Source organism: Oryzias latipes, chromosome 24, assembly GCF_002234675.1.
Source record: "Oryzias latipes chromosome 24, ASM223467v1".
NCBI lineage: Eukaryota > Metazoa > Chordata > Actinopteri > Beloniformes > Adrianichthyidae > Oryzias > Oryzias latipes.
The window spans coordinates 6,682,840-6,706,741 of NC_019882.2; the positions used below are offsets into that span (position 1 = coordinate 6,682,840).

Genomic DNA, 23,902 nt, shown 5'->3' on the forward strand with positions numbered 1-23,902 from the left:
TAAAAACATGGAGGTGAACTGCAAAGCACCAATTATACTCGATGAAACTGGTTTTGGTTCTTCAGACCAAAATTCTGCAGAACAAGCCTATTCCAAAGAACTGGTCCACTTTACACATCAATGACTTAAGACACCTTTTAACATCCACACAGGAGTAACATCCATGTCCAGAGATGGTTAATGTTTGTTCCTGATGGCAGGAATCGAAACTTTTAAACTAGAAGTGGTGCCGCTTAGTGACATGGACCTTTGGCTACAGCGTGGTGTCAGACTCCAAGCTCAAAGGCTGACATGCATCCTGCTGTTTTGTTTTTTTAAAGAAATCCTAGTTGTCTGCTAGTCATGATCAGGTGTGTTTAGTCAATAAGGAGCTTCAATGGTAGGTTAGTATACAGGTAGGACACTGGCCCTCGAGGTCTGTAGCTTGACACATGTGGCTATAGGGTTACATGGTTCAGTGAAGTCAATGGAGAATTTCCTCCCATTTCCCGGCTGCCCTTAGTGGCCTTTTGAGGAACTGCAACATGTGCTACTTCCTGGTTCGGGTCATATTTGGGAAACAGAAGGTGAAACTGGGTTCAAATTCAAACCAGATTAAACCAGAGAAAGTAGTGGTTGCCCCAATGTTGATAACACACTGTAGTGCCCTTGAGCAAGGCCCTTAATCCTGGATGCTCCAGCAATGCAGCTCAGGACAACCGCAGGCGCTTGTGTGGTTCCAGGCATGAATGTGAGTGTGAAAAGGAAAGTCTGGTTTTAAACAAGCTTCCCTGATGAAATAAAGTTTGAACAAATGATGCCACGAAAGATGCAAAGCAGACAGGAACAAGGAGCTGCACAGATACACAAGGCTTTTTGTATTTTTGTGTTGTTGTAGAACGAGTTTATGACCAGTCAGGTGGTCACTCCTACACTGTGAAATGTGGAGGTAATAATGCTTATTGCATCCGTCAGAGTTCATACGTAATTTATAATGTATGCAAGCCTCAAACGTGATATAATATAAAGAAATTAGATGTTAAACTATAGTATTTCTCTTAGCAGAGCCCAAGTCCTTAAAAAAATTGAGGGAATTATCCGTTTTGATGTCCAAAAATGTTTTTGGAAATTTTAATATTTTTTTAAATAAATTGTAAAAGAAAATCACACGTGTTTTTGTTACGTTGAAGGACAATCTAATTATTATAATTTACATCAATTTTTTGACTAAATAGGCATTTTCGTCAGTATTTTAGGTACTAGAGGGCTTTGTAACGCAGATTTACCTTTGCACATGTTAGAAAACCATGTTCTTAAAAGATTATTATTCAATTGTTAATGTAAAATACATAGAGTGTGAATGCACACAACGTTAATCACAAACCCTGCAAATGATCACCAAATTTAATGAAGGGAAAAAAAGGGAAAGCCCAACATTGTGTCTTTTCACCAAAAAAAACAAACTGTTGTGAACAAACAGGAAATGATGACGTCAGGTCAAAGTTATCTCCATCTCAATTCCAGGAAATTACTTCAGCTTCCTGTGTTAGTTCTCTGCATTAGGAAGCATGATGGCTGTTGTTGCCGCATGCACCACAGGGCTGACCAGAGAAATGCGGCGCATGACGCCCGACTTTGTCTGCTTCTGACACTATCTGACTTCAGCTGGAGTTGAAATAATATCAGTCTTTTCATGTGACTCATTGCTGAGATTAGACATGCTTCGTCATTAGACTGAGTGTCCTGTCTGTGCTGCAGTACCATAAACACTTGTGTCATGCCCCAAAGGATGCCTTGGATATTTTTATTTAAGTTGATCTGATGATCCAAAAAAACACGCCAAATAGAGAGTAATCTCAACTCCTTTCCTCAGCAAAACCCTGACTTTGACAGGTGTGTTCATGGTATTTTTTTCTCAGCAGTGGAGCAAATGAAAACATGTTTAAAAGGAGTTCAAGCTTTTGATTGGATTCCTTCCTCATGCTTAGGTGTGAAGACCTATTTTAAGATCAGGATGTTTAAAAATGTATTTACATTTGCATTTGAAAGAAAAACGAGCTTCCTCCGGCCAGAAAAGTTTGCAAATCTTAGTTTAGGTGAAGCTTTCTGCTACTACAACTCTAAAAAAAAGACAAAGTAATGGACAGCTCCATGAACACGTGTTATTCTCTCCTCCACTAAGCCTTGTTCTACTATTCTCAGAGTATTTTTCCTAATCTTTATACTTCCCCCAGCTGTTACCTGGACGTGTCATGACAGGTGAGTTTTAACTTACACCTGAACGATTCTGACGCAAAACTCCCCCAAAACAAGGACCTCAAAGGGGACGAGAGCTCACCAGCAGAGTCTCCAAGTTCAGGGCCGACTGTGGGTTCCTCATGAGGGACTCCAGCTTCTTCAGCCGGCCTTCCACTCTGCTCTCCGCTCCCGGCATGATGACAGACTCCAACTCAAGACGACATGGAAATGAAATGGGACGAAGGTTGAAGCGCGCGGAGTTCTGCTTTCCTGTCCGAAGGCGCGCCTCTCTCCTGGCTCAGCTCTGCATGTTTGCTCTGCTCTCCACTTTGCGGCTGGACTCCTCTGGTTAATTATTCATCCAAAACTGCGGCTCTCTTTGTTTATATCGCAGAAGAAACTTGTGGAAAGCGAACAGACTTTAGGGAGATCGAAGGTTGCGCGCGCCTTTTCAGGTGCTCAATGCCAGGTAAGTTGAAAAGTAAAGTACGAAGCGAAAACTGCGCCTCCAACCTGTATGACCCTGTAAGCGTAAAGTTAGTCACATCAGAAAACTGCATCCGGTTTCAATTGTTTACACTGATTTCAAAATAAAACTCGGAAGTCGACTTCCAAATTTCTTTATAATTATGTTTATGATGCTGCTGCTGCTGATTATTATTTTGATTATATACAAAGAAATATGTCTCACAATAGTTAAAAGGAACCCCAGGGATTCATTGGAGTAAAAAAATCACAAACGTTCACAAAAAAATTAAATGTTCATTATTTGTATATATTAGTCGTAAAATGGCCAAAATATCTTTTTATGTTTCCGCTTAAATCATATTATTTTGAAAACACCATATTGCTTGAAAAGAAACTATACAATTTCCAAAAATAACTTACATTATGTAAAAAAAAGTTTTTTTTTATTTAGAAAATTTGAGTAAAAGTTTTAATTAAAAAGCAAACAAACAAAACTACCGGGGACTTCATTTAAAAAGTTCTAGACACTTCCGGTTTCCGATTTGCGTAACCAAAATAAATCCAATTTAAATCTAGGATTAGTTTTTTTTCTTTTTTAAACCTCGTTCAAATAGATTTTTTGTAAAGACACTACAGAGGCTTTTGTCATTTTCTGGGGCAAAATAGAAATGAGAAAAAATACTTCTGAATAATATCGTAATAATAAATAAATAAATAACCAAATACTGTCAACGTTTCAATTATTTGTATTTAATTTTATTCTTAATAACGTGGATTAAAATGTTTAATCAGATACATTAGAATTGAAGGAATACATGGGCTGGGCAGGAATTCTTTTTCCTTTCGCTCACTGATCTGCTTTTACCGTCAGCAAAGACGCTCATCGACTTGAAGAATGTCAGGAATGCTGATGCGTTGCCTTTGAGACACATTAGTCCTTTAAATAGAAATCTACACCAACCATAGTCTAACTAGACTCTACTTCACATGGTATCATAATTCAAACTTCAATTAATAGATCATAAAAACAGAGCCAAAACTGTAGGGCAGAAAAGGAAACATCAAACATTGTCTTTTATCTTACAATATCTTTTATTTTATATATTTTACTTTACAAAGAGATCTCCACCAAAGTTTTTGGTTACTTAATCTTTATTCAAATACAAACAATGAGACAGATACAGTTCAGATAAGGAGCAGACAGAAGAGGTGAAACCTGTGCATTTGACACATTTTGTACATGTTTTATAAATCATTTCAAGAATTACCGGTATATTTGGATCAGTTACAGCTTTTTAATGTTTTCACCTTTTGGCATCCATCATGTATGTAGTACTGTCAAACATTCCTGACTGCTGAAGATGACATTGTCATGATGACTTTCCATAAAAGGAAATAAGTGACAAGCAAACGTGTTGTGAAACAAGGGACACATAGAGAAACACAAACATGCAAATGATGGGGGATTTTGGAATGATGGCAGGAGGGTGTCAGGCCTTAAAGTCTTGTCGGTCAAAGAAAATCGGAAGCTATTATTTTAAATTCCCCTCCGAAAGTAGCATCAAAAAAGGTGACAGGTTTGGCGATTAATCAGACAGTGCAGAGCGCATGGCTGTGTCCAGTTTCAATCAGACCGTCCATTTATTGCCTTCTGGTGCTTTCTATCAATAAGAGCAGGTGCAAATATAAAGAAGGCAAATACTGCCCTCTAGTGGACATGAAGCATACACACTTAAACAAGGGACTTTACAGCACAAACAAAAATAATAATTAAGAAAATACAAATGTAGTAGTAACGCTTTTTTAATGAGAATCTACAGATGTATCATCCATAAGTTAATATTATATCAAATAATATCTGTATTAACTAAAAACTGAAATCGCACAAAAGTTGACTAGCATCTAGGTGATCTGGCAGGATCAAAGTATCCCCAGCAGCGGGAAATGTAATACTGATTGCTGTATTTTACAGCATTTGATGCCTTTGAGTACAATAGCACACTTAGCAATGTTACTTTGTCTAATTATGTCCAGTATCTTCAAAGCTGATTGTGGTTTTCACTGTCAGGAAGTTCATGTGTGACACTCAGTGCTCACCATCATCTCCATCTGCTGTCCAAAATGTTGGAGCTATCAGCATAACCCCTGTCTGCTGCTCTGCAACACTTTGGTTTGGGATTATTAGAAGGATTCTCTCTTCCAGGCTTTCCTCAGCCTCACAGTAAGAAGTCCCAGAAGGGAATAGAGAGGAATTAAACATCATAACCACTGAGTGTTTAACGTGCTCTATTTAGATTGGGTGGATAGGCAACAAAATGAAGGCTATATTATATTTCGGTCTGTTTCTCAAAAAAAAAAAAAAAAAAAAAACTCCTGAAGCCTGAGCCCCCATCAGCTAGGTAACCCAAAACCTGTAGTGGGGAGTCACCGTGGGATATGGGAAGGGGAACAATGTGGCTCTTTGTGCAAGCTGGGCAGCGAAAACAAACCGTTTCCCCTGGAAAGAGATCATGTTCAGGCTCCAAATGAGAAGACCACACAAGGCTGATCAGAGACTTGTCTGCCGTGTGGAGCAACGAGAGACGGAGGAGGAGAAGGAGGAGGAGGAGGAGGAGGAAGAGGAGCGCATCTGTGCAGTTGTGCACACATACAACTTTAGGGCAATGTGACAGAAGTGGAGAATCTGAGAATCTCCCCTTCAAGTGCTTACTGAACACACTGCAACACACAAAACGCGGTTGATGCTCTTTGGTCCAGAACAAAGTGTGTGACTGTGCTGTGTGTTCATCTCTTATGCTGTGATGATTTGGCCATCTGGACTGCTTCCTGGGTTGGCACCCTGCTGGTCTACAGGCAGAGCAACACTCTGGTGGGCTGACAGGCGGCGGGACAGGCTGCAGGGTGTACACACCGGTGTTGTCCACAAGAGGGAGCGGCACTGATTCTGGCACTGCCGAAGGGGTTTAAACAGGGAGTCTGTTCATTTGGTGAGAAGGTAAAAAAACAGAGAAAGAGGAGAAAAAAAAGGGATGAAAAAGATTCTGGGCTGATTCTGAGTCATTTTCATCATATCTTATATCATGCTGTCCTGCTCTGGAAAACTTTAATCCAACTTCCAAGGTATTAAATCATGTCAACACTTAGATAACTGTTGAGCTGAAAACAAGCGAAATTTGAACATCTGGCCTTTCCTTCTTTCACTTTGATTCAGTCCCTTGAAGGTCCAAGTCCGGGTTCTGTACTCCCTCTTTCCCATTGCGCTGTAGTTTTATACCCATGTGGTGGATTCAAATTACATGGGGCTATAAAATATCTCAAATAGAGGCAAGGAAAACAGAGATGTGAAAAAAAAAATGTTTCTCAGTTTCCTGGGGTGAAATCTTCTTGTCGGCTGCTGACTCTGTCAGAGTGGGTGATTTTTTTGTTTTCAAAGACTCATTACAACAAGGACAATGGACCAGGACAGCAATGTTAGGCTCAGAGTACAGAGGTGGCAAGTTAAAGTCATTCACATACGACAGCCAGATCCCATTACACACAACGCATGGCCATAAATCCCTCTGCACGGCACAAGCAGCATGCTGTGATTTCATATGTATTGGTTACTAAGGCAATGAATGAAACCTCAACAAATGACGAGGACCAAACGGAGAACTCATTAAAGTGAAAGAAAATCTTGTTGTGCTTGAAACCAAACATCTGGAGTACAAGATAAAGGTTCTGTTCAGTATGTCTCACTGCAGCCGTTACAGCTAAACATGATTTTGAACTTGACTCCTCACATATGGAGGCCCGGAGAAGAATATGGGGAAGGGAAGCATGCCATCTGAAATCGGAACCGTTGCTGTAATATCAGCAGATTAATCTCAGCCATACAGCAAAACTGAAACATGATCTTGTTATGGTGAGATATCAGCGGGTGGGGATGACTGGTGTGTGTTAAACTCCAACCATCGAGCAAGAGAAGCCAGGGGGTTCTGTGATTGGGCCAAAGTAAGGAGGCTTTCCTTATTCTAACAACAACATCTGGTTGGCAGCAAACAGCAGAGGAGAGGGAAGAAAAGGAAAAGCACTGAAAAAGGAGAAGAGAGTGCAAACTTATACAAGGGGTGAGAAGAGCCAAAGCCAGAACAGGGTGTCGTTGTGACACATGTAATCGGATCGCTATGATTCGGCCTCTGTGTTTTCTAATGAAGCCCCAGAGCTCCGTCACTGCTGAGGGTGCCTCTCATATTCTCAGCGCCTTGCAGTCTGCCCGTCTCTACAGCGACCTCGGAAAGATGTCCTTATTGCTTTTTCAGAGATCTTTCCTTTTATATACAATATAATAATATGGAAACTGTTTAAACTCTTTCTGAAACTGAATACAAAATGTATTTTACAAAATTGTTGCCAATAAAACAGACCATCATGCAAACAAAGCGTTGCAGTTGTCAGGCTGAGGTGAAGTGATTGCCTTTCAAAGTGACACTCAGTGCTTGTGCCCTCCACCTCCTTCCCCTGCTGTAACTTTAGAGTATTGAGGAGTGCCAGGTTACTGGGATTCTCTCTGTTTGGCGCCATGCTGTTTAGTGGCCATGCTCACACTGTGAGATCTGTGATTAAGCTCAGTCTGTGTGCACCAAAGTGTGCCTCATCGCATTTTTTTAACCTTGGTTAACCTGCATTTAATGATACTATTTTAATTAGCAATAGATGCTGAGTTGCTGCAGAAATGCATGTAAATAAGTTGAAACATCAAACTCTGCAGCTTTAATTTAATACCTTCTGTCAAACAATATGAAAAGAATGTCTCACCTCTATTCTCTACTTATTCTGATCTCGGATTCGTAGGCATCGCCTCTTTAAAGCTGGCTCCATGTCCCCAGCGCTGGGAATATTAGTAGGACTCCTCAGGCTACCCTTGTCCCTGAGTTTAGGCAAGAGCAGTGGGGTAGTGGTCACACCTGTCTTTGGCGCTGTGGGCAGGGCATAGGCATGGTCTTCATCCGGAACACGAGCATCTTCTCCAGCATCCCCAACTACAGTTACTGGCCCTTCTAACTGACTGGGCTGGCCTTCGATCCGCACTGGGCTAACAACAGAGCACTTGTTCTCCTTGATAGCTTCCAGTTCACTAAGTGAAGGGTCCTGGGGTGATGCTGGTAATCTCTGGGGCAGGGAAGAATCCATACTGGGAGGCATGGATGAGGACGACACCCCGTTCTTACCATGGTCCTGAGACGTCAGAGCAGAAAAGTTGGCATCATATGAATTGCTGGTTCCTGTTGGGCTGGGTGGACCTTGAGAAGGTGGACTGTGGGAGTCGTGCTCCTGGCAGACTGCATCCTGTAAAGGTGATACCTGTAGAGGGTGGGTGGCTCTGATAATATCCTGGAGATCTGTTCTTTTAGCCTGCCCCACTGCTGAGTTGTCTGAACCAGACAAGTCCATCATTCCATTCACATTAGGCTCTGGCTTTGTGTGTTGGAGAACCCTCTGAATGACCTGTCGCACTGTCTGATGCTGCTTAGGGTCTGGCAGTCCATCTGAACCAGCTGCATGGCAGGGTGATTCATTGTACTGTGTTCTGGGGGAGGATGCTCCACTTTGTGGTGTAGATGCTGGGGACAAAAATGGCCTCTCAGATTTAACCCAGTCTCTGTCCCTTAAGTTGGACTCATTTGGTGAGGTGACACCTTGTGAAAAGGCTCCGTCCATTTTTTCAATTATCAATCTGCAGTCTCTTTCAGAAACCCCTGGAGATGACACTCTGGTAGTCCTGGATCTGCTCCTATCCACCCCCTCTGGCACGGGTTGTATGACTCCACTGTGACATGGAATTTCTACAGCTGCTTTAGCAGGGACTGGAATGGGGATAGGAATTGGGATGGGAACAGGCAGGGGAACAATGATGGGATAAGGCACCAAGACAGTCGGTTGAGGCAAAAGAGGACTAAAAGTAGGAAAACCAAAGTTCATCATTGGGGGAATTGGAACAGGACCTCTTGGCATCATGTTCATAGGAGGGGAATGCAATCCGGGGAAGTAGGCTCCTGGGAAAGGAGGCATCAGCCCAGGTGGATTAATGGAAGCAGAAGAGGGTGGCTGCATGTGTGGCGAATGTGGAGGTCTATGAATAGGGCTTGATGGGGGAGCTGGATGTCTAGGATGATTGGCAAGAGGGCTTTTCAGGCCCTGAGCATGAAGAGGAGGTCTGATGAAGGGTATGGGGATTTGAGGTACTGGTTTTTGATCCAGAAGGGGGCGAGGTGGAGGTAGTGGGTGAGGGTGGGACACCTCCACAGCGGGAAGAGGTGGAGGTGGCTGGATGGATCTCTCTAAGGTCCTCAGCCCTGAGACTGGAACTTTGGAAGAGAAAGAAGATTCTTCTGAGTGGGGGTTTCTGGTGGATTCTACAGATCCGTGCATTGGAGCGGGTCCTTTAGGTGACAGACTCATGTTGCGTATTTCTCCTGCGATGTTGTTGCTGTTCCAAGACTCAGGAGTGAGCAGCTTTTGCCCAGCTACACTGCTGTCCACCCTTCTGCCCTGACTGGGTCGGCTTGGACTTGAACTGGTGCTGTTGAGAGCTGCACGAGCTTCTCTGTAGAAAACATCCATCTTGTATTGGTTCAAGCACTTGGTGCTGCAGAACTGAAGTCGTTCTTCTCCAGATCCAAAGTCCAGGTATTCCTTAGTGTGACGAACATGTTTGCACCAATCACATACCTGTGGTACAGGAGAGACAGACTGTGGAGGGTCAATGAAGTATTCTTTCAGGAAACATTTGAAAACTATACAGAAACTTAGAAGACTGAGGAGTTTTCAGCGTTCCACTGCATCCTAAATTTTTAAATAAAAAAGCATGCAAATACACAAACTTTACAATAAAAACCAGATTAATGAAGTCCTCTTACTCTGACACTGCTGTTTATCTTGAGAACGAGTCTCGGTGAGTCTTCTGGATGAGTATGCTGAGGTGATCTGTCACTGTGGAGGTCTTCATCTCTGGCCTGACAGAAGAAAAGACATGACACAACACTGTCAGGCAAATCGAATCCAACCTCGGATGCTAACCGGGAGTCATTCTGTAGAAACCAAATATAAACTTCCAACAATGAAAGTAACAGTTGGTCAATGTGTAACTTAACAACAGAGAGCGAATTTCAATGAAACAAAAAGGAACAAACAATGTGCAGTGAGGGACAAACAAATAGGGGAGTAATATAACTAATGTATTGTCATGTTAGTGATGGTCCTGCCAATATTAATATTGGAAATTCCTTGTGATTCATGTAAAGTGATCTGCTGTGGGTCTTAGTGCTCCCCCATCTCTGTGACCCAATGAGCCGTGTTGAGTTACGAAACATGAGGCAGCTGAAGGTAAGGTATGCACTGAAAGTGGACACCTCGCCCCAGGCCTCCTGGCCTTCCTCTCCGACAAGCAGCAACAGGCAAACAGAAACGCTTTCCTCTTTACCCATGAAAAACTGGAGTTTTTGTTGTGCGCGATCAGTTCGGACATTCTTTTTGCCACCGCTGTCGGCAAACAAATTCACCTTTAGTGTAAATAATTCTGTAAGACTATACAGTAGCTTATCATTCTTCACATATGAAGGCAGGACAACCATTGAACCTGAAACTTCAATGTCACGAACATCTATGTTTGCAGCCTTTCTTTTCCATCAGAGAAGAGCTGCATAATGGCCGGTCCCTTCTGATGGGGTCCTTTACAAAGATTTACCCTCCTTAAACATGTTCTTCCATACTAACTAGGAATGCTGTTCTTCGAGATCTCCCCTTTTTAAATTCCAGTAAATGATCCATCACTTATGACCTCACATAAGCGGGGGGTATCTGTTTCTGTAAATTTTGTAACCACCTGATGCCTTTCTGTATCACACTGCTGGTTTGAACTGTGCACAAACTGGTCCCTTAGGTGTTGGATGTGGACACCTGAACATATACATGGAGTTGTATGATAGCTTACTAGACATAGTGAAATCAGGCAGAAGTACTGTTTAAATCAGGACATCAGTTAAAAGTTTTTCAAAGACAGAAAATCTTGTCCTCGTGAGGCCTTGAAGCAGGTAAAACAGCTTTGGCATTTTATACCAATTAACTAGTTAAAAAAAAAAGCTAAATACAAAAAGGGTGTTTAAGTAATTCTTTGCTGAAAGGCTTCGAAAGTTCCAGTCATTTAGTGATTAAATCAATAATATCAGTTTGCGGGACCGGAGGATTTAGGTCTACATTTTCAAGAAGCTAAAAAAGAAAGAAATTAGCAATAATCTTGGAAATTAAATTTCTACTTTAAATCAGTTTAATAAGAGAGGAATTTGCAAACATTTCAGTGGATTTGTGTTTGGAAATGGTGTATTTCAAGCAATCAAAACAAAAATAAGAGTGGACAACAGGAATGTATATCTATATAACGATATATCAAACTTTGGATAATTAGTCATGAATTGATTTGAAAGTATATGCATAAATCCACATACATGTGCCAATAATGCAATTATAGTTACTCTTAATCTTTTTTATTTTATTTTATTTTTTTAAATTCTTTTTATTGAGTTTTTAGAATATTTTCAAAACAGAAAACACTAACAGATCACAAGAACAATTTGTGAAAAGAAAAAAAACAGAATAATGTAGAAAAAGAAATGGAAAAATAAATAAATAAATAAATAAAAATAGATAAAACGACAGTATTTAACTGTTTTTTGCAAACTCATTACTAAAGGTGGACCAAACATTGAAAAATTTCCCGTCCTGTCCCTGCAGGGTGTACCTAATTTTCTCTAAATTTAGAAAAAACAAAATGTCTCTGATCCACTGGATGTGTTGGGGGGGGGGGGGGGGGGGGCTGTGCTTGCTCCCAATTTAAGAGTATGATTCTGCGTTTAACTAAGCATGTGAACTGAATTACCCTACGTTCTGATTTCTTTTTAAAAGTTTGAGGATCGGTGATTCCCAGAATTCTGTTGAAGGGGGTCAAACTTGACCGTCTGGTTTAAAATTTTTGACAGTGTTAGAGAAACATCAGACCAAAATTTGACAGCTTAGAGCAACTCCAACACATGTGCGACAAAGATGCTGGAGCCTGTTCACAGCGTATACAAAGAGGGTCAACATCAGGGAATATCTTACTCAGTATAATTACTCTTAATCAACCTGTTACTACCTCTTATACATCTTGTACATCACACATTGAAACCAAGAAATATTAAGTTTGTCAAATGGAGTTTAATTAATTGCTTGAATGGAAGGAAGAGAATTACTGTAATCCCACCCCATTATCCTTTTTTTTATTTTATTTTTTACATAAATTATAAAAATCTTCAAGTGTTAATACAATCAAATGACAAAGATGAAGTGCATTCTAATTACATAAGAAGATATAACATTTTTTCTGAAATCATTATTGCAAAAGCTCAAGTATCAAAATGAAGTGCACTGTTCATTGAAAAACAATATTTACAATGGACTTGCCAGCAAATTTATCCCAAGACTAAATTGCAAAAACTCTTTAAAAATGTCAATTTAGTGTTAATATAGCATAAAACTGGTTATGCTCAGTGGTAGAAGGATGATGTGAGATGTGAACTATCTTGTCTGACAGCTAAATCTTGACTGAACTTCTGTCACTAAACAGGCTAATGACTCCCAAAAACATGACTAAATATTTACAGTGTTTAAACAAAAACCTGCACATTTTGTTAGTTTGGTGAACATTAGTGGGTCATAACAATGTAACAGATTGAACGTGTCTTGTTGAAATTGAAACCTCAGTGTGTTACCGCCAAAGTGGTTCTGCAAAGTTTGACTGAGATTTGTCCACAATGGTTGGGATTTCTATCTCTAAACAAATAACACGACTGCATAAAATGTCATGCCTTGATATTCATTTGAGATTATATTTACCTGATTTGAATATCTGTTCACTACCAAGTTAATTCAATAATATTTTTCTAATTTTCTAATTTTACTTAACTGCTGAACTCAGGACTTCAATGATTTCATCAACAAGAGGTGAGCAGAAATCAAACTTTAAAGCCCTAAAATTTGTGTGAGAATGCCGTCAGTACTAACCTTGTTTCGCTTGAAGTAGGCCCGTCTGCAGGCGGCAAAACACTTCTCGCTGCAAAAGCTCTTCAGCTCTGAACCCATACACAGCGAGTAGCGTTTCACACCTTCTTTCTGGCACCAAACACACACTATCTGCACATTCTGTACATCTTCCACTGCAAACGGAAAAGAAAAAGATTAGTGATATGCACTGAAATTACTATTGCTCTAAGTGGTGTCCTTATGTGTTTTGATAAAGATCAGATAAACAACAGTTATCTGAACAACTTTTTTGGCATTTTCTTCATTAAATGTTTCTGTTTAATGCATCACTGCCACAAAATTGCTGAAGTTTCTTTTAACTTAAAGTGAAATGTAGCAATGAAGGAAGTTGACCTTGTCAGTTAGTAACACCTATTTAATATTGGTGAAAGCAGAGCACTGACAAGATTACAGCTCCTAACAATGTTCATTAAACGGCGGCTGTTTAAAAGCTGCTGTTAAAGGATCTGTTTAGCATCAGTGTTTCCTTTTTATCGTCTGACATTTATTAATTTTTCATGACAGTCACCTAAATAGATAATAAATAATTTTAGTATTAATAAAACAGTTATTTTCAATGAAGGACAAGCTAATGAATGCAACTTTTCAAGGATTGATTGAACGATAAACCGAGAACCAAGAAACCAAAACAGGATCATTTGTGTTGAATCTCCTACCTGCTGATGGCTTTATGAGGGGAACAATAACAGGGGCACTCTTGTGCTCTTTAGGGGTCAGGGATGAGCTTGTTGAAGATGAGGAGGGTGAGGATAAAGGCACACTGGAAGATTCCCTCTCTCCGCTCTTCATGGCAAGGACTGAGTGACTCATTTTGGAGTCCAGTATTTTGGGTTTTGGCAACGAGTTTTCTGAGAGACATGAGAAAAAAAGAAACACCGGCTTTGCTTTTGCTTATAATCTAATGACATAGACGTTTCTCACATGATATTATCATCGGTTTTGCACAAACAACGGATACATCTTAATGAATGCCACTTGAGAGGCTACAGTTATAGGAGAAAATGTTTAGCAGATTGTAAACTGACTTCATGTCTGCAAAGAAACTCACAGAACCTGTTGGGTTGTGAAAAAGCACAACCCGAGTGACCTGTTGGCACCCGCCCTCACCTTTTAGCACAGACACATGCTGTCGCCTCTCTCTGTAGTTTCTTATCTCATTGGCCTCGGATTCCCTCAGGTCTACCTTGTCATATCCGTACCATCCCAGGAGCTCGTTCATGGTGCTTTCTGCAAACGTCTACAATGGAAAAAAAACAAAAAACAAACAAAAAAAAAACGGAAACATGAAATCTGAGAGAAAAGCCTCCCTGCAAAGGGGAATTTGTGAGGATGCATTTTAATTCTGTATTAACCATAATCAGCCCTTCGTACTCTGAATCAATGCGAGGTATTCTTCCCCAGCCATGGCTCTGTTTGAGAAATGAATAGGGGCACAGTGGAGTACAGTATGACTCTTTTTCCATGATGTGTTCAACCTGTTTACTCTAGCTAAATCTGAGATGGAAAGGTTTAAAACCTAACACCAGTGTGAAATCACTGATTCATTTTTTGTTTATCTCTGTTAATTGGAAGAAAAAGCGAGGGAAAAGGAAACTGTGCAGCACAGATGGGTTGTGTGCTCTCACTTTTTTATTATCATTATTATGACCAGATGAAAAACACACACGGAGGTCTCTCTCTTTATCCACCCACCTCACTATGTGGCTTTAGTGGAACCGGATTGGAGGGGAAACCTGATCCGAAGCGGGCAGAAATCAGAGCGGGACACCCTACACCACATCGGGTCCCACGGTTCTTGGAAATGCCCCACTCCTCTCTCCTCTTCTTGTCCTAATGTCCACCACTCTTTCCCCTTTCTCCACCGTTCCCAACCCCTCCCCTTCAACCACCTCCTGTCTTCCCTATCCTTGCCTCCATCCCAGCACCTTCCAGCTCTGACACCCGACACACCGCTGCTTCTCAGGTTTCACCCTTTTCCAGCACAGCCAGTCTGCTGTGGTGGCGTTGTAGTGCTGTAGTACTGAATGCACATTCTTTCCCCTGCTTTCCTCACTCCGACCTCTGCTCTGCACCAGGGCCTCAAAGAAATGGATCTCTCCCTTGCTTGCTCACTTGCTGATGTGTGTGTGTCTGGACGTGTGTGTGGGTGAGCAGCGGTATCATGTCCAGCTAAATATGCCTAACGATGATTAAAGTTAGGTATCCGGTGTCTGGTGCTGCACTCGTGTCTGACGTGGAGGGAGTAGGTCTGAATGTGGTGTTGAAACTGATGTATTACAGAGGCAACTCTGGGATGGACCTCAGTTGAACTAGAAATCAGTGAACCAGCCTTCTCGTCTGACTTTTCCTCTCTGTTTGCTCCTACTTTTTCATTTCATGCATCTGAAACCATCTAATCTTTGTAATTTTATTCTGGAGTTCAAGAACTGTACATTCATCATGACAACGTCCTGGATTGAGTTGCTTCCCAAGAAAACGGACCAAGTCCTGAGTTCCTGTCGAATACATTTTTTTCTTATATTTTCCTCACCAGACCCTGTACCTCCAACAATGTTGTTTTTGTTTCTTTTTGGCAGTTTGGACAAACATCTGCTTCATGAGAGTGACAAGCCATGTCCCAAACCACATAGAGACTTGCAGCCAAAGGCAACAAACTGGGGCCGACCCCAAGTTTCAGCTCAGGCAGGCTTACATCAAGGGCGGATAGTGTTTCACGTGTTTTGATTAAAATTAGTTAAGATGAAACTCTACACCTCCCCTGGATATCAAACGCTACAATCCAAACCACTCAGACAAAAAAAGAACACATTTCCTCTCTCACGAAGGGCCAGAATTTCCCCCACAGAAACTGCTTGTCTTTTCAGATTTCTCCGCTCCAGCTTGAGGGATTCTTGAATATCCTTCACCACCAAAGCCAAGCATCTCAAATAGCCGGTGTCCAAACCCAAACAAAGCAGACAATCCGAGGATTAGTTTCCATACAAGAGGCTCATTATAGTGGGAGGCAATTGTGTCTGTTACAGTGATTTTACTTCTTATTGCCTGAGCAGTTGGTGGCCTTTAACACAAGGAACACTAGAGAGATTCCTAACACACATGTCATAAGTGAGCAGTTTTGTCTTTCAGCGGGAGCTTGCCTTTAATGTCATGTTTGCATTCTTCAGAATAGTGTGGCAGTTCATTTGGAGTCTTCCCAGCTGAAACATGCTATTTAAGGAAAATAAATGCCCCCCCCCCCCTCTTTTTTTCTTCCCTCATGAGCCTCTGTGGTGCAGCAGGCGAGCGCACCACAGGGAGCGCGGAAGAAGTGACGCACATCTGGATCTCCACTGGACATTACAGTATGCACGTCCGGCCACAGCTGGCCTTACATGGCGTCATGTAGGTTAAAAAATAAACATTTTTTAGAGGAAAGAAGTACCAAAAATATATCACATAGTTCTGAAACTGTTTAATTAAAAAAAACTTTCTTCGTTTTGATTTTTTTTTCTGCCAAAACGCAAGAAGGCTTAGAAAAACAAAAACAAATTCACGTTCCCTTGTAAGTGCCTACACGGAGCAAATAAAATAATTTAATCAACAGTTCATAATGAATGCTTGTTTATTAACGCCAGCAGTGATTTGTGCGCAGCTTCTGCCTCTCCCTGCTGCCAGAATCTGCGTGCGTAAAGAAGCCTTGGCTGCAACCGAAGCGCGCCAGAAGACTCTCACCTTCATCTCCTGGTTGATCTCTCTCTTCACGGGGTGCGCTGGTTTCCTGCTGCGTTTATTTTCTGGGGGTCTGCCTTTCTCCATCTCTGGCATAGTCCCCGACTGGCTAGTAGATCCCACGCGGATCAGTGCAGACAGTCAGCTGGAGCGCTGTTAACGGACTCGCTGAGAGTGGAAGTTGTCACTCTCGGTGACAGCGGCTGTCATTCCCGGACGTCCGAGTCCGTCATTCAGAGCTTCGCACCATTCGAGTCCAGTGACATGCGTGCAGTCTGCGCGCCGCACACTCCGCCGCTGAACAATCCCCACTCTTTCCTCTCCGCTATCAAGCTCACAATAAGGTCCGAAAGAAATTTTCCGGTGGAGATTTTCAAAATATAAGCTTCTTGATCCTAACAGCAAAAAACAAGCAACCAAACAAAAAAAGTTCTGGTTTTATTATGAAATAAACAAAAGAAATATACTTAAAGGATTTCAGCTAACATTTTACTGCAGACGATAAGAGAAGAGTAAATTATATAGGCTTTTTAAACAAAAGTGCAAAATATTCAAAAGCACAGAATATGAAAAGATACTATCATTTAAATAGGTTGGGACTTCATAAGGGAACTTTATTTTCTCACTTATTTCAAGATGCAGCAATAATTCAACTATTGAAACGTTATTTAGATGTGTTTGTGTTAAGTTAAATCATGTTTTTCTTTTCTTTTCTTGATTATCCTTTTCACAATATTTCTATGTTATGTGTACCATAGCACTAACCATTGTTTTGATCCACTGGTCCACATTACAAATGTGTTTTCTAAAAAAATACTTTATGAAAAGATTTTGAGTGCATATGACTGGCTAAATGGAAGAATAGATGGATGCATGGATGGATGGATGCATGGATGGATGGATGGATGGATGGATGGATGGATAGATGGCTTAATGGAGTTTAAATAATCCAGATTTCACTTTTGGAAAGCACGATTTTGTTGGTAATTTATGTTGAGGTTGCTTGAACTAAACGTTAAAGGCATATTGAACAATCAGGTGTTCCCCATCTTTTATTGTGAAGGGTTGGCCACCCCATGCCGGTCCTCATCCTGCTCTCTCTGCGGGGAGGGCCCTTTCATTTGATGTAACCCAACACCTGGCGCCCACCCCTCCCAAATCTCAACAGATACATTTCATAAGGAATGCAAAGACTGTGTTTTATCTGAGGGGACACAGTACAAACACTGTCTGTGCGCTCTTGTCCTAAAATAAAGAGATGAAAAGAGCGCTGCGGAGTAAGTGATACACAGGCACAATGTTCCAAACTTTCTCCAATGGCATGTGTTTGATGAGCAGCCGTGTGTGGAGCCAGTGTGCGCGCGCAGCACCAACACCTGAAGTCCACTTTTGGACTGAGCTGCGCTCCGTGACGCACGAGGACGCATGAAGATGCTTCTGTTTCCTAAGAGTTTTGAACATGTGAACATGTGAGGTTCTCGTGAAACATCTCCAAATGTCTCCTCTTGGATGAAACCAGACGTATCCAACAGAAGCAGGTAAGCGCACAGGCAAAGCTGCCTCCGTCCCTTCCCTCCCAGTTTCCACACGGCTCCAGTCTGCTCTGCTCGGAGAAATCCAGAGAGCCAGCTCGTGTAAACAGAAATCCGATCCACATGTGCAGGGCTTGGGTTCGCCCCCTCGTAGACCTGACACCTGATCCTGCCTGGCTTTGGGAAAAGAGCTTATCTGATGCCTCACAAAGGCCCCTCTCTCCTGACAGTGCACATCTGGTGCCTCTGCAGGGAGCGCAGCCCCCCCATCCCACTCCCCCTCCAGGTCCCTCTTCGGGGTGAACGAGCGTCTCAGTATTTCATCAGAAAATCCACTTAGGTACACAAATGACAGAGGTGGAGACAGTCTGCAAGTCTTAAATTACAATTCTCAACATCTGGAGCGAATCATGGAAATTGGCCACTTTGTGTACGATTACTTACATTACTGTAAAGGCGCACATTTGGAAGATGACACTATGTATCTGCATTGTTTCCTCCGGTGGGGGGCGATGTCTACTCAGCTTTGAGTTTAATTTACTAATTTCAGAACGCTCATCATTCAGCATAAAAACAAACAAAAATGTACATCAAACAAATTAAAAAGAAACAAAACAAGGAAAAACAATTTCAACAATTTAGGAAAATTACAATGTTTTATTCTTACAAGTCGAGACAAAACGATGATGTGGTCAAAGATAAGCTCATGCTTTAGAGTAAAACTGACATTTCTCAAAATGAAAAAATAAAAAATAAATTCATCCTTATGCTAGATATATGACTCTCCAAAGCCAAATCAAAGGTCATATTCATAATTTCCTTCATTTCTCTTCTTCATTTTTTCTTTAGTTTTTAGTACCTTTTGCAAACTCCTTATGATTTTATGCACACGCCTTATTTAACAGAACCAGTCTTTTTTCTTCATCAAGCTCTTAACTCAAATAATTAGAATCTTTTCATATTTTATCTCAATTTTTTAATAAGAAACAGTCTGAGCGTGTGTCCATTAACAGTTAAGAAACTGTTTGTAAATCCAGAAAATACATTTTTGCTCCAAAATATTTTCAATATTTTCATTTTAGAAATGAAGGCTGGGACTCTGTGTTGTTGTCCAATCATTTATTTATAATAAATATGCCAAATATGTACTTTAAACTATTTTTAAAGCTACAATTTAGCCAGAGATCACGTGTTTACACTCAAAATTACAAGACAGAGAGGATCCTCTCTGAGCTTTGCGTGACCGAGATATCAACGCTAGGTGTCGCTGTTATTCCTTTTGCGTGACGCTCAACAGTTTGAAGCAAAGCTTTTTATCCTCCCAGCTATCTATGTTTATGTTTTGGAAAGCATTTGAATCAAATAAAGAAATTCGAATTAACACTAAACGTCTAGAAAACTATCAAAATACTGATCTATCTAGTTTTATGTGAAAACATATACATTTGATGAAGGTCCTTTACTAGAAATTGGCTTGTTTATTTATTTATTTATTTATTTATCCTCCAAATGTCTAGTTCGGAGTGTTTTTGAAAGTACGTGTAAGAAAAGCCATTGGGTAAACGGTGTGAAACGAGAGTAAGAAGAACACGCGCTTTTTAAACCTCGTCATCTCCCCACGTGAAAAGTTCTGTGGTCCAAAACGGCATCCATTAGTGATCACCTCTTCTGTTTCTGAATCGAGACACATTATTTCCGCCCCGTCCGGGAATTCATCAGGAGGCTGCGTCACTGACGCAGCGGGTATATAAAGCTGCGTCTGATGCTGCGTCCCCATTAGAGAGAAGACAATCTGCGCGCGCTGTCCCTCTGTTGGATCCAATAAGACAAGAAAAGAGGAAAACATGTCTAAAATGACGATCGTTCAGCTGGGGATGTTTGTGTTCGCGATTTCCTTAACAACACAGGTATTTATGATTTTGTCATTATTATTTTAGTCTGTTGGAGTTTCATCTGAATTACTTTTAGTTCTAAAATCGATGACTATCAGAAATGTAGTCAGCTTCTAGTTGTTTCTAAGGATGATCAGTAATTTTACTTATTAAATTTGGGAGTTTTTAGGGGGAAATCAATGTGTATAGACATTTTAAAAAAATTCTGCTATTTGATTTGTTTAAAGAGCTTATTCAAAAATACATTTTTCCTTTTTAATTTGGCAGCCCCATCCTCCAGTTAATTAATGATTCAGGAGCTCAATTAAGCTGGAAAAATCTAGAGTTTCTTTTAGGTGCAATTTACCAAACTGGGTATCAAGTTTCGAAACTTTACTCTTCTTAGATGACCTCCAATCAACATATTCTATAGCTTTAAACCTTAAATAGTCTTGAAGCTGTTACAGTTGAGTTAAGGACTATTTTAGTGTTAAAAAAAATAAAAGTTTTAAAGGAAAAGACCTTTTCCGCCTTTATCCCTCCATCCTCTTCCTTTTCCCCATCCCACAGGTGGTCTCCCAGAACAACACATACATGACAGGAATGAACTCCACCTCCAACTCCACCGCCATGCCCACAGAGACCTACAGCAGTTCGGGTAACTCCACCGCTCCCGCTGGAGGCGCGGGCATCTCTTTGCACGCAGGCACCCTCTCTGTCCTGATCCCCATCGTCACAGTGGCCTCCCTCCTTCAGCGCTGCTGTTGAGCACCTCTCGTCTTCCTTTCTTCTTCGTCATGCTGTTTCTCGCCTCCCATCTGTCACACTCAGAGACCACGACATGGATGGACACCAAATCCCTCTTTGTCCCAATTTAATTATGGCTAAAAATGAATTATTCTAGACGTCTCTCTTTATTCAAGGATCTTTTGACTTGGAATCATCAACCTCCCCCACCCCCCATCACTTCAGCGCCTTATGGAATCAAAAGGAATGCACCCAGCTTCCCCTTTGGCCTGCGTTTTCATCGACAGGCCCTCATCTACTGCCTGTTGCAGAGGCCCAAGGGTTGTCTCGTCACGTGTTGTCTGAAAGGTGGACCATTTGGGTGCGCAGAGCTTCATTCTGTGGCTTTAAATCCACACTACGACATATATCCAAATATTCTTGTCTGTTAAAGTGAAGATTGGCACCACTGGAGGTTTAAGAATTGTGTTTGCGTGTAAACCAGACGGTATCTTGAGCTGGGATTTTTTTTCTTCAAAGTTTGGGTCTCTGGTTTTGTTACTGGATATAATGTTGATGTATGCAGCACTGGGTTGCCACATGTGTCAGTTTTGCCTTTTGATTTTTAAAAAGTTTTTAACAATGAGGGTGTAACACATTTCCTCTCTTCATAGATGGGTTAAACCCAGGAAATGACTGTTACCAGAAAGGTTTTACCGTATAACTTCACCCGCCTCCCACCTCTTGTAGAATATATTTTGTATAAATGGAAATGTACTGTTTATTAGTTTAAATACAAGCCACTAAAATAAATGACAATGTACAATAAATTGACAATGGACCACTGTACTTGTTTCTTTGACTCGTGTTTTTTAAGAAATTTCGTTGACACAATATTTTTCCTTTTCCTTTTGAATTGTATTGTATTCAAGCACTTAGAATAAAAGTGTGTGGTGACGCCATGCTCATCCAGCTGCCAAGCAGTCTAGACAGGCATCTGCAGAGCGGCAGTACACAGATGGACTCAGCCCAAAAAAAAAATCAGCAGATTTTTTCCAGAGAAAAGGTGACAAACTTAATGAAAATGATGATATCTTTGAATGCGTGAAGATCACAAGCAAAAACATGCTCTTTCAGTGGTCCAAGTGAGTTGCTGGAATTGAGTTTGACTCTCCAAGTTTAGTTTTCAGCTGCAACTCAACACCAACTTGGTATTTCCCTAACAAAACATGCAATTTAGCAGGTTTTCTTTACTACGGTAATTTTAAGAAGAATTAAGCTTTTATGAAGAACAAATACATTGTTTCGGGTTTAAATTTGGATAATTTTTTAAACGATTTTATTTTCTAGTTCTGTTAAGGAGAGTTTATAAAAAGTTGCTTTATGAAGCATTTTGCACCGATGAGGTAGAGTGTCCAGTTCGGAAATGCCTCAGCAGCAGTAAAGCCGTCCTCATGCCTCATTAGATCAGTCTATATCGTCCCTAAATCCTTGCTGAACTATTAACCTCTTCCATTTTGATGCCCCGCTCAAGATACGTTTGTGTATGTAGAATCAATCAGTTTTAATCAATTGCTTTATTCATATGGGTCTTAACGTGCCTGCAGCCAAACAAGACATTAAAAAAACATTAAAAAACCAAATAAAAAAAATCATAGTGCAAAATAGTACACAAAACAAATTCAAACACGCCAACAGAGCAGAGTGTTATAAGTCAGAAGAAGTTTTTTAGACTTCTTATTACTTCTTTTTATAGTCAGTTAGAAAACTATCTTGTGGAAAATTAAATTTCTGTTAAATTTAAACCTTTCCAGAGAGAGAAAAAAAGGCATGATTGCACAATCATGTGCAATCACCATTGATTAAAAATAAAATCTCCTGATTCACATCAATCTAATTTGGTGCTTTATTTTACATCCTCCTTTAGTTGTTTTTTGTGTATTTTACTGGCATTTTATGAATAAGGAACTGGCACTTACTTCTGGTAAGAAATCTAATATATCATCTTTAATAACTCATATTTTGAGCTTCCTCTCAAAAGACAGCAGCCCTTTTACTTCCATGTGACATGTTTCTGAAACAAGAACTTCCTGTAAATGTTTCCATGTACTTAAGACTTTTTTTAGCTTTTCAACTATTGTATTTTTAGCTTCCTATAAATGCCTTACAACAGAAAAATTCTGTTTATTTTTGTCTCAGTATAATAAAATAAAATTTAATAATAACTATGAAGTAGGGGGTGTAATGATTCAATTCAATTTGATATTTGTGGTTGCCGATTTGATTCGCTTTCGATTTTTGGTTCATTTTAAACGATTCGATTTGATCCGATTCACTGACCTAGAATTGATCCAGGACATCTTTAGCCAAAGATTCAACAAGTTTGACTCAGAGATAAATACCTGAACAGTGCATGTGATGTTTTCCAGATTCCTTGTATTTGTTTCAAGATAACCCTGTGTAATTAAATAAGTGTACAACAAGTAAACAGGAATAAATGGCAAATCCATACACATTTTAGTTTTCTAAACTTCAGCCCATTGTTGTTTTTTCAAATCAAAATAATACAAATGGAACATTATTAGAACACAATGCCAAACTGTATGGTCACAGGTTTCCACATACTGGTCCGTAATGATGGTTTGATCATCTTTGCAACTATCACGGGTGTTTGATCGGCTGTCATGCACTCAGGCAATCAGATCATGAAGTAAAGCTGAAATGCTATCAAAGAAATTTCTTCATGACTTATTATAAAATGATTTGAGCCTCCAAAGCGTTTCACACACCCCTGTCACCTGTCTTGTGGTGTGAAGTGTGACACCCTTTAATCATTGATGGAATTGATGAATTTTTCAGACTGTCTTTCATTATTGCGGGACACACACACCCAGACACCCACACCATAGACCATAACTTTAGAAGAAACTGTTGCGCACATGAAGCACATTTTCGTCTTTAGTTCATGTAAAATACTGTAAAAAAATGTGTTTGTTTGTGCAATCATAAGTATTTTGCAATTACAAAATCGTGTTTATGAGTTTCAGTGTTTATGCAATAATAACCGATATTAGATACAGCCTGGATGAAGTCATCACCACATGAGCCTCCCTGGTTGGTGTCAAGTTTCAGGACTGCTGGTAAAGATACAGCCAAGGCAAAACAGAACAAGGAAATTTACATCCACTTCTAATTTTATTTTATCTTTTTGTTATGTGTTTGGGAAAATTGTAGCTCTTTCCTTCCTGGAAGCACATATTGAAC

At 40.4% G+C, this 23,902-nt stretch overlaps 2 protein-coding genes and 1 long non-coding RNA gene across 8 annotated transcripts in view; 1 reads left to right on the top strand and 2 right to left on the bottom strand.

Annotated features, from left to right (window-relative positions):
* Positions 1-2,754, bottom strand: part of LOC101159717 (rho-associated protein kinase 2) — a 34,469-nt gene extending 31,715 nt beyond the window's left edge. For 3 of the 5 annotated variants that reach the window (XR_002872853.1, XM_023952796.1, XM_023952795.1), the window contains exon 1: positions 2,318-2,753. Coding sequence is in view for 3 of the 5 variants with exons in the window: in XM_023952796.1 (XP_023808564.1) it covers positions 2,318-2,413 (96 nt within the window). In the remaining 2 variants the exon portion in view is untranslated. Of the gene's footprint in view, positions 1-2,317 lie in introns of all 5 variants that reach the window. The other 2 variants (XR_002872854.1, XM_023952794.1) reach the window with 1 other exon arrangement.
* A 1,004-nt stretch (positions 2,755-3,758) lies between these two features.
* On the bottom strand, positions 3,759-16,827 carry LOC101172043 (sine oculis-binding protein homolog). Of its 2 annotated transcripts, none has more exons than XM_023953110.1 (7): positions 16,513-16,827; positions 13,909-14,038; positions 13,458-13,649; positions 12,763-12,914; positions 9,585-9,680; positions 7,483-9,396; positions 3,759-5,661 (listed from the first exon to the last, which is right to left on the bottom strand). In XM_023953110.1, the coding sequence occupies exons 1-6, from the start codon at positions 16,603-16,605 to the stop codon at positions 7,492-7,494; spliced, it is 2,568 nt and encodes an 855-aa protein (XP_023808878.1). In that variant the 5' UTR covers positions 16,606-16,827; the 3' UTR covers positions 3,759-5,661; positions 7,483-7,491. The 2 variants fall into 2 exon arrangements, with proteins under 2 accessions (XP_023808878.1, XP_011489882.2); XM_011491580.3 differs by having other exon boundaries at positions 7,483-9,417.
* A 2,973-nt stretch (positions 16,828-19,800) lies between these two features.
* LOC101172299 lies at positions 19,801-21,487 on the top strand. The gene is made up of 2 exons (XR_002293221.1): positions 19,801-19,948; positions 20,483-21,487. It is a non-coding gene; the product is annotated as an uncharacterized LOC101172299 (long non-coding RNA).
* Positions 21,488-23,902: the final 2,415 nt, after the last annotated feature.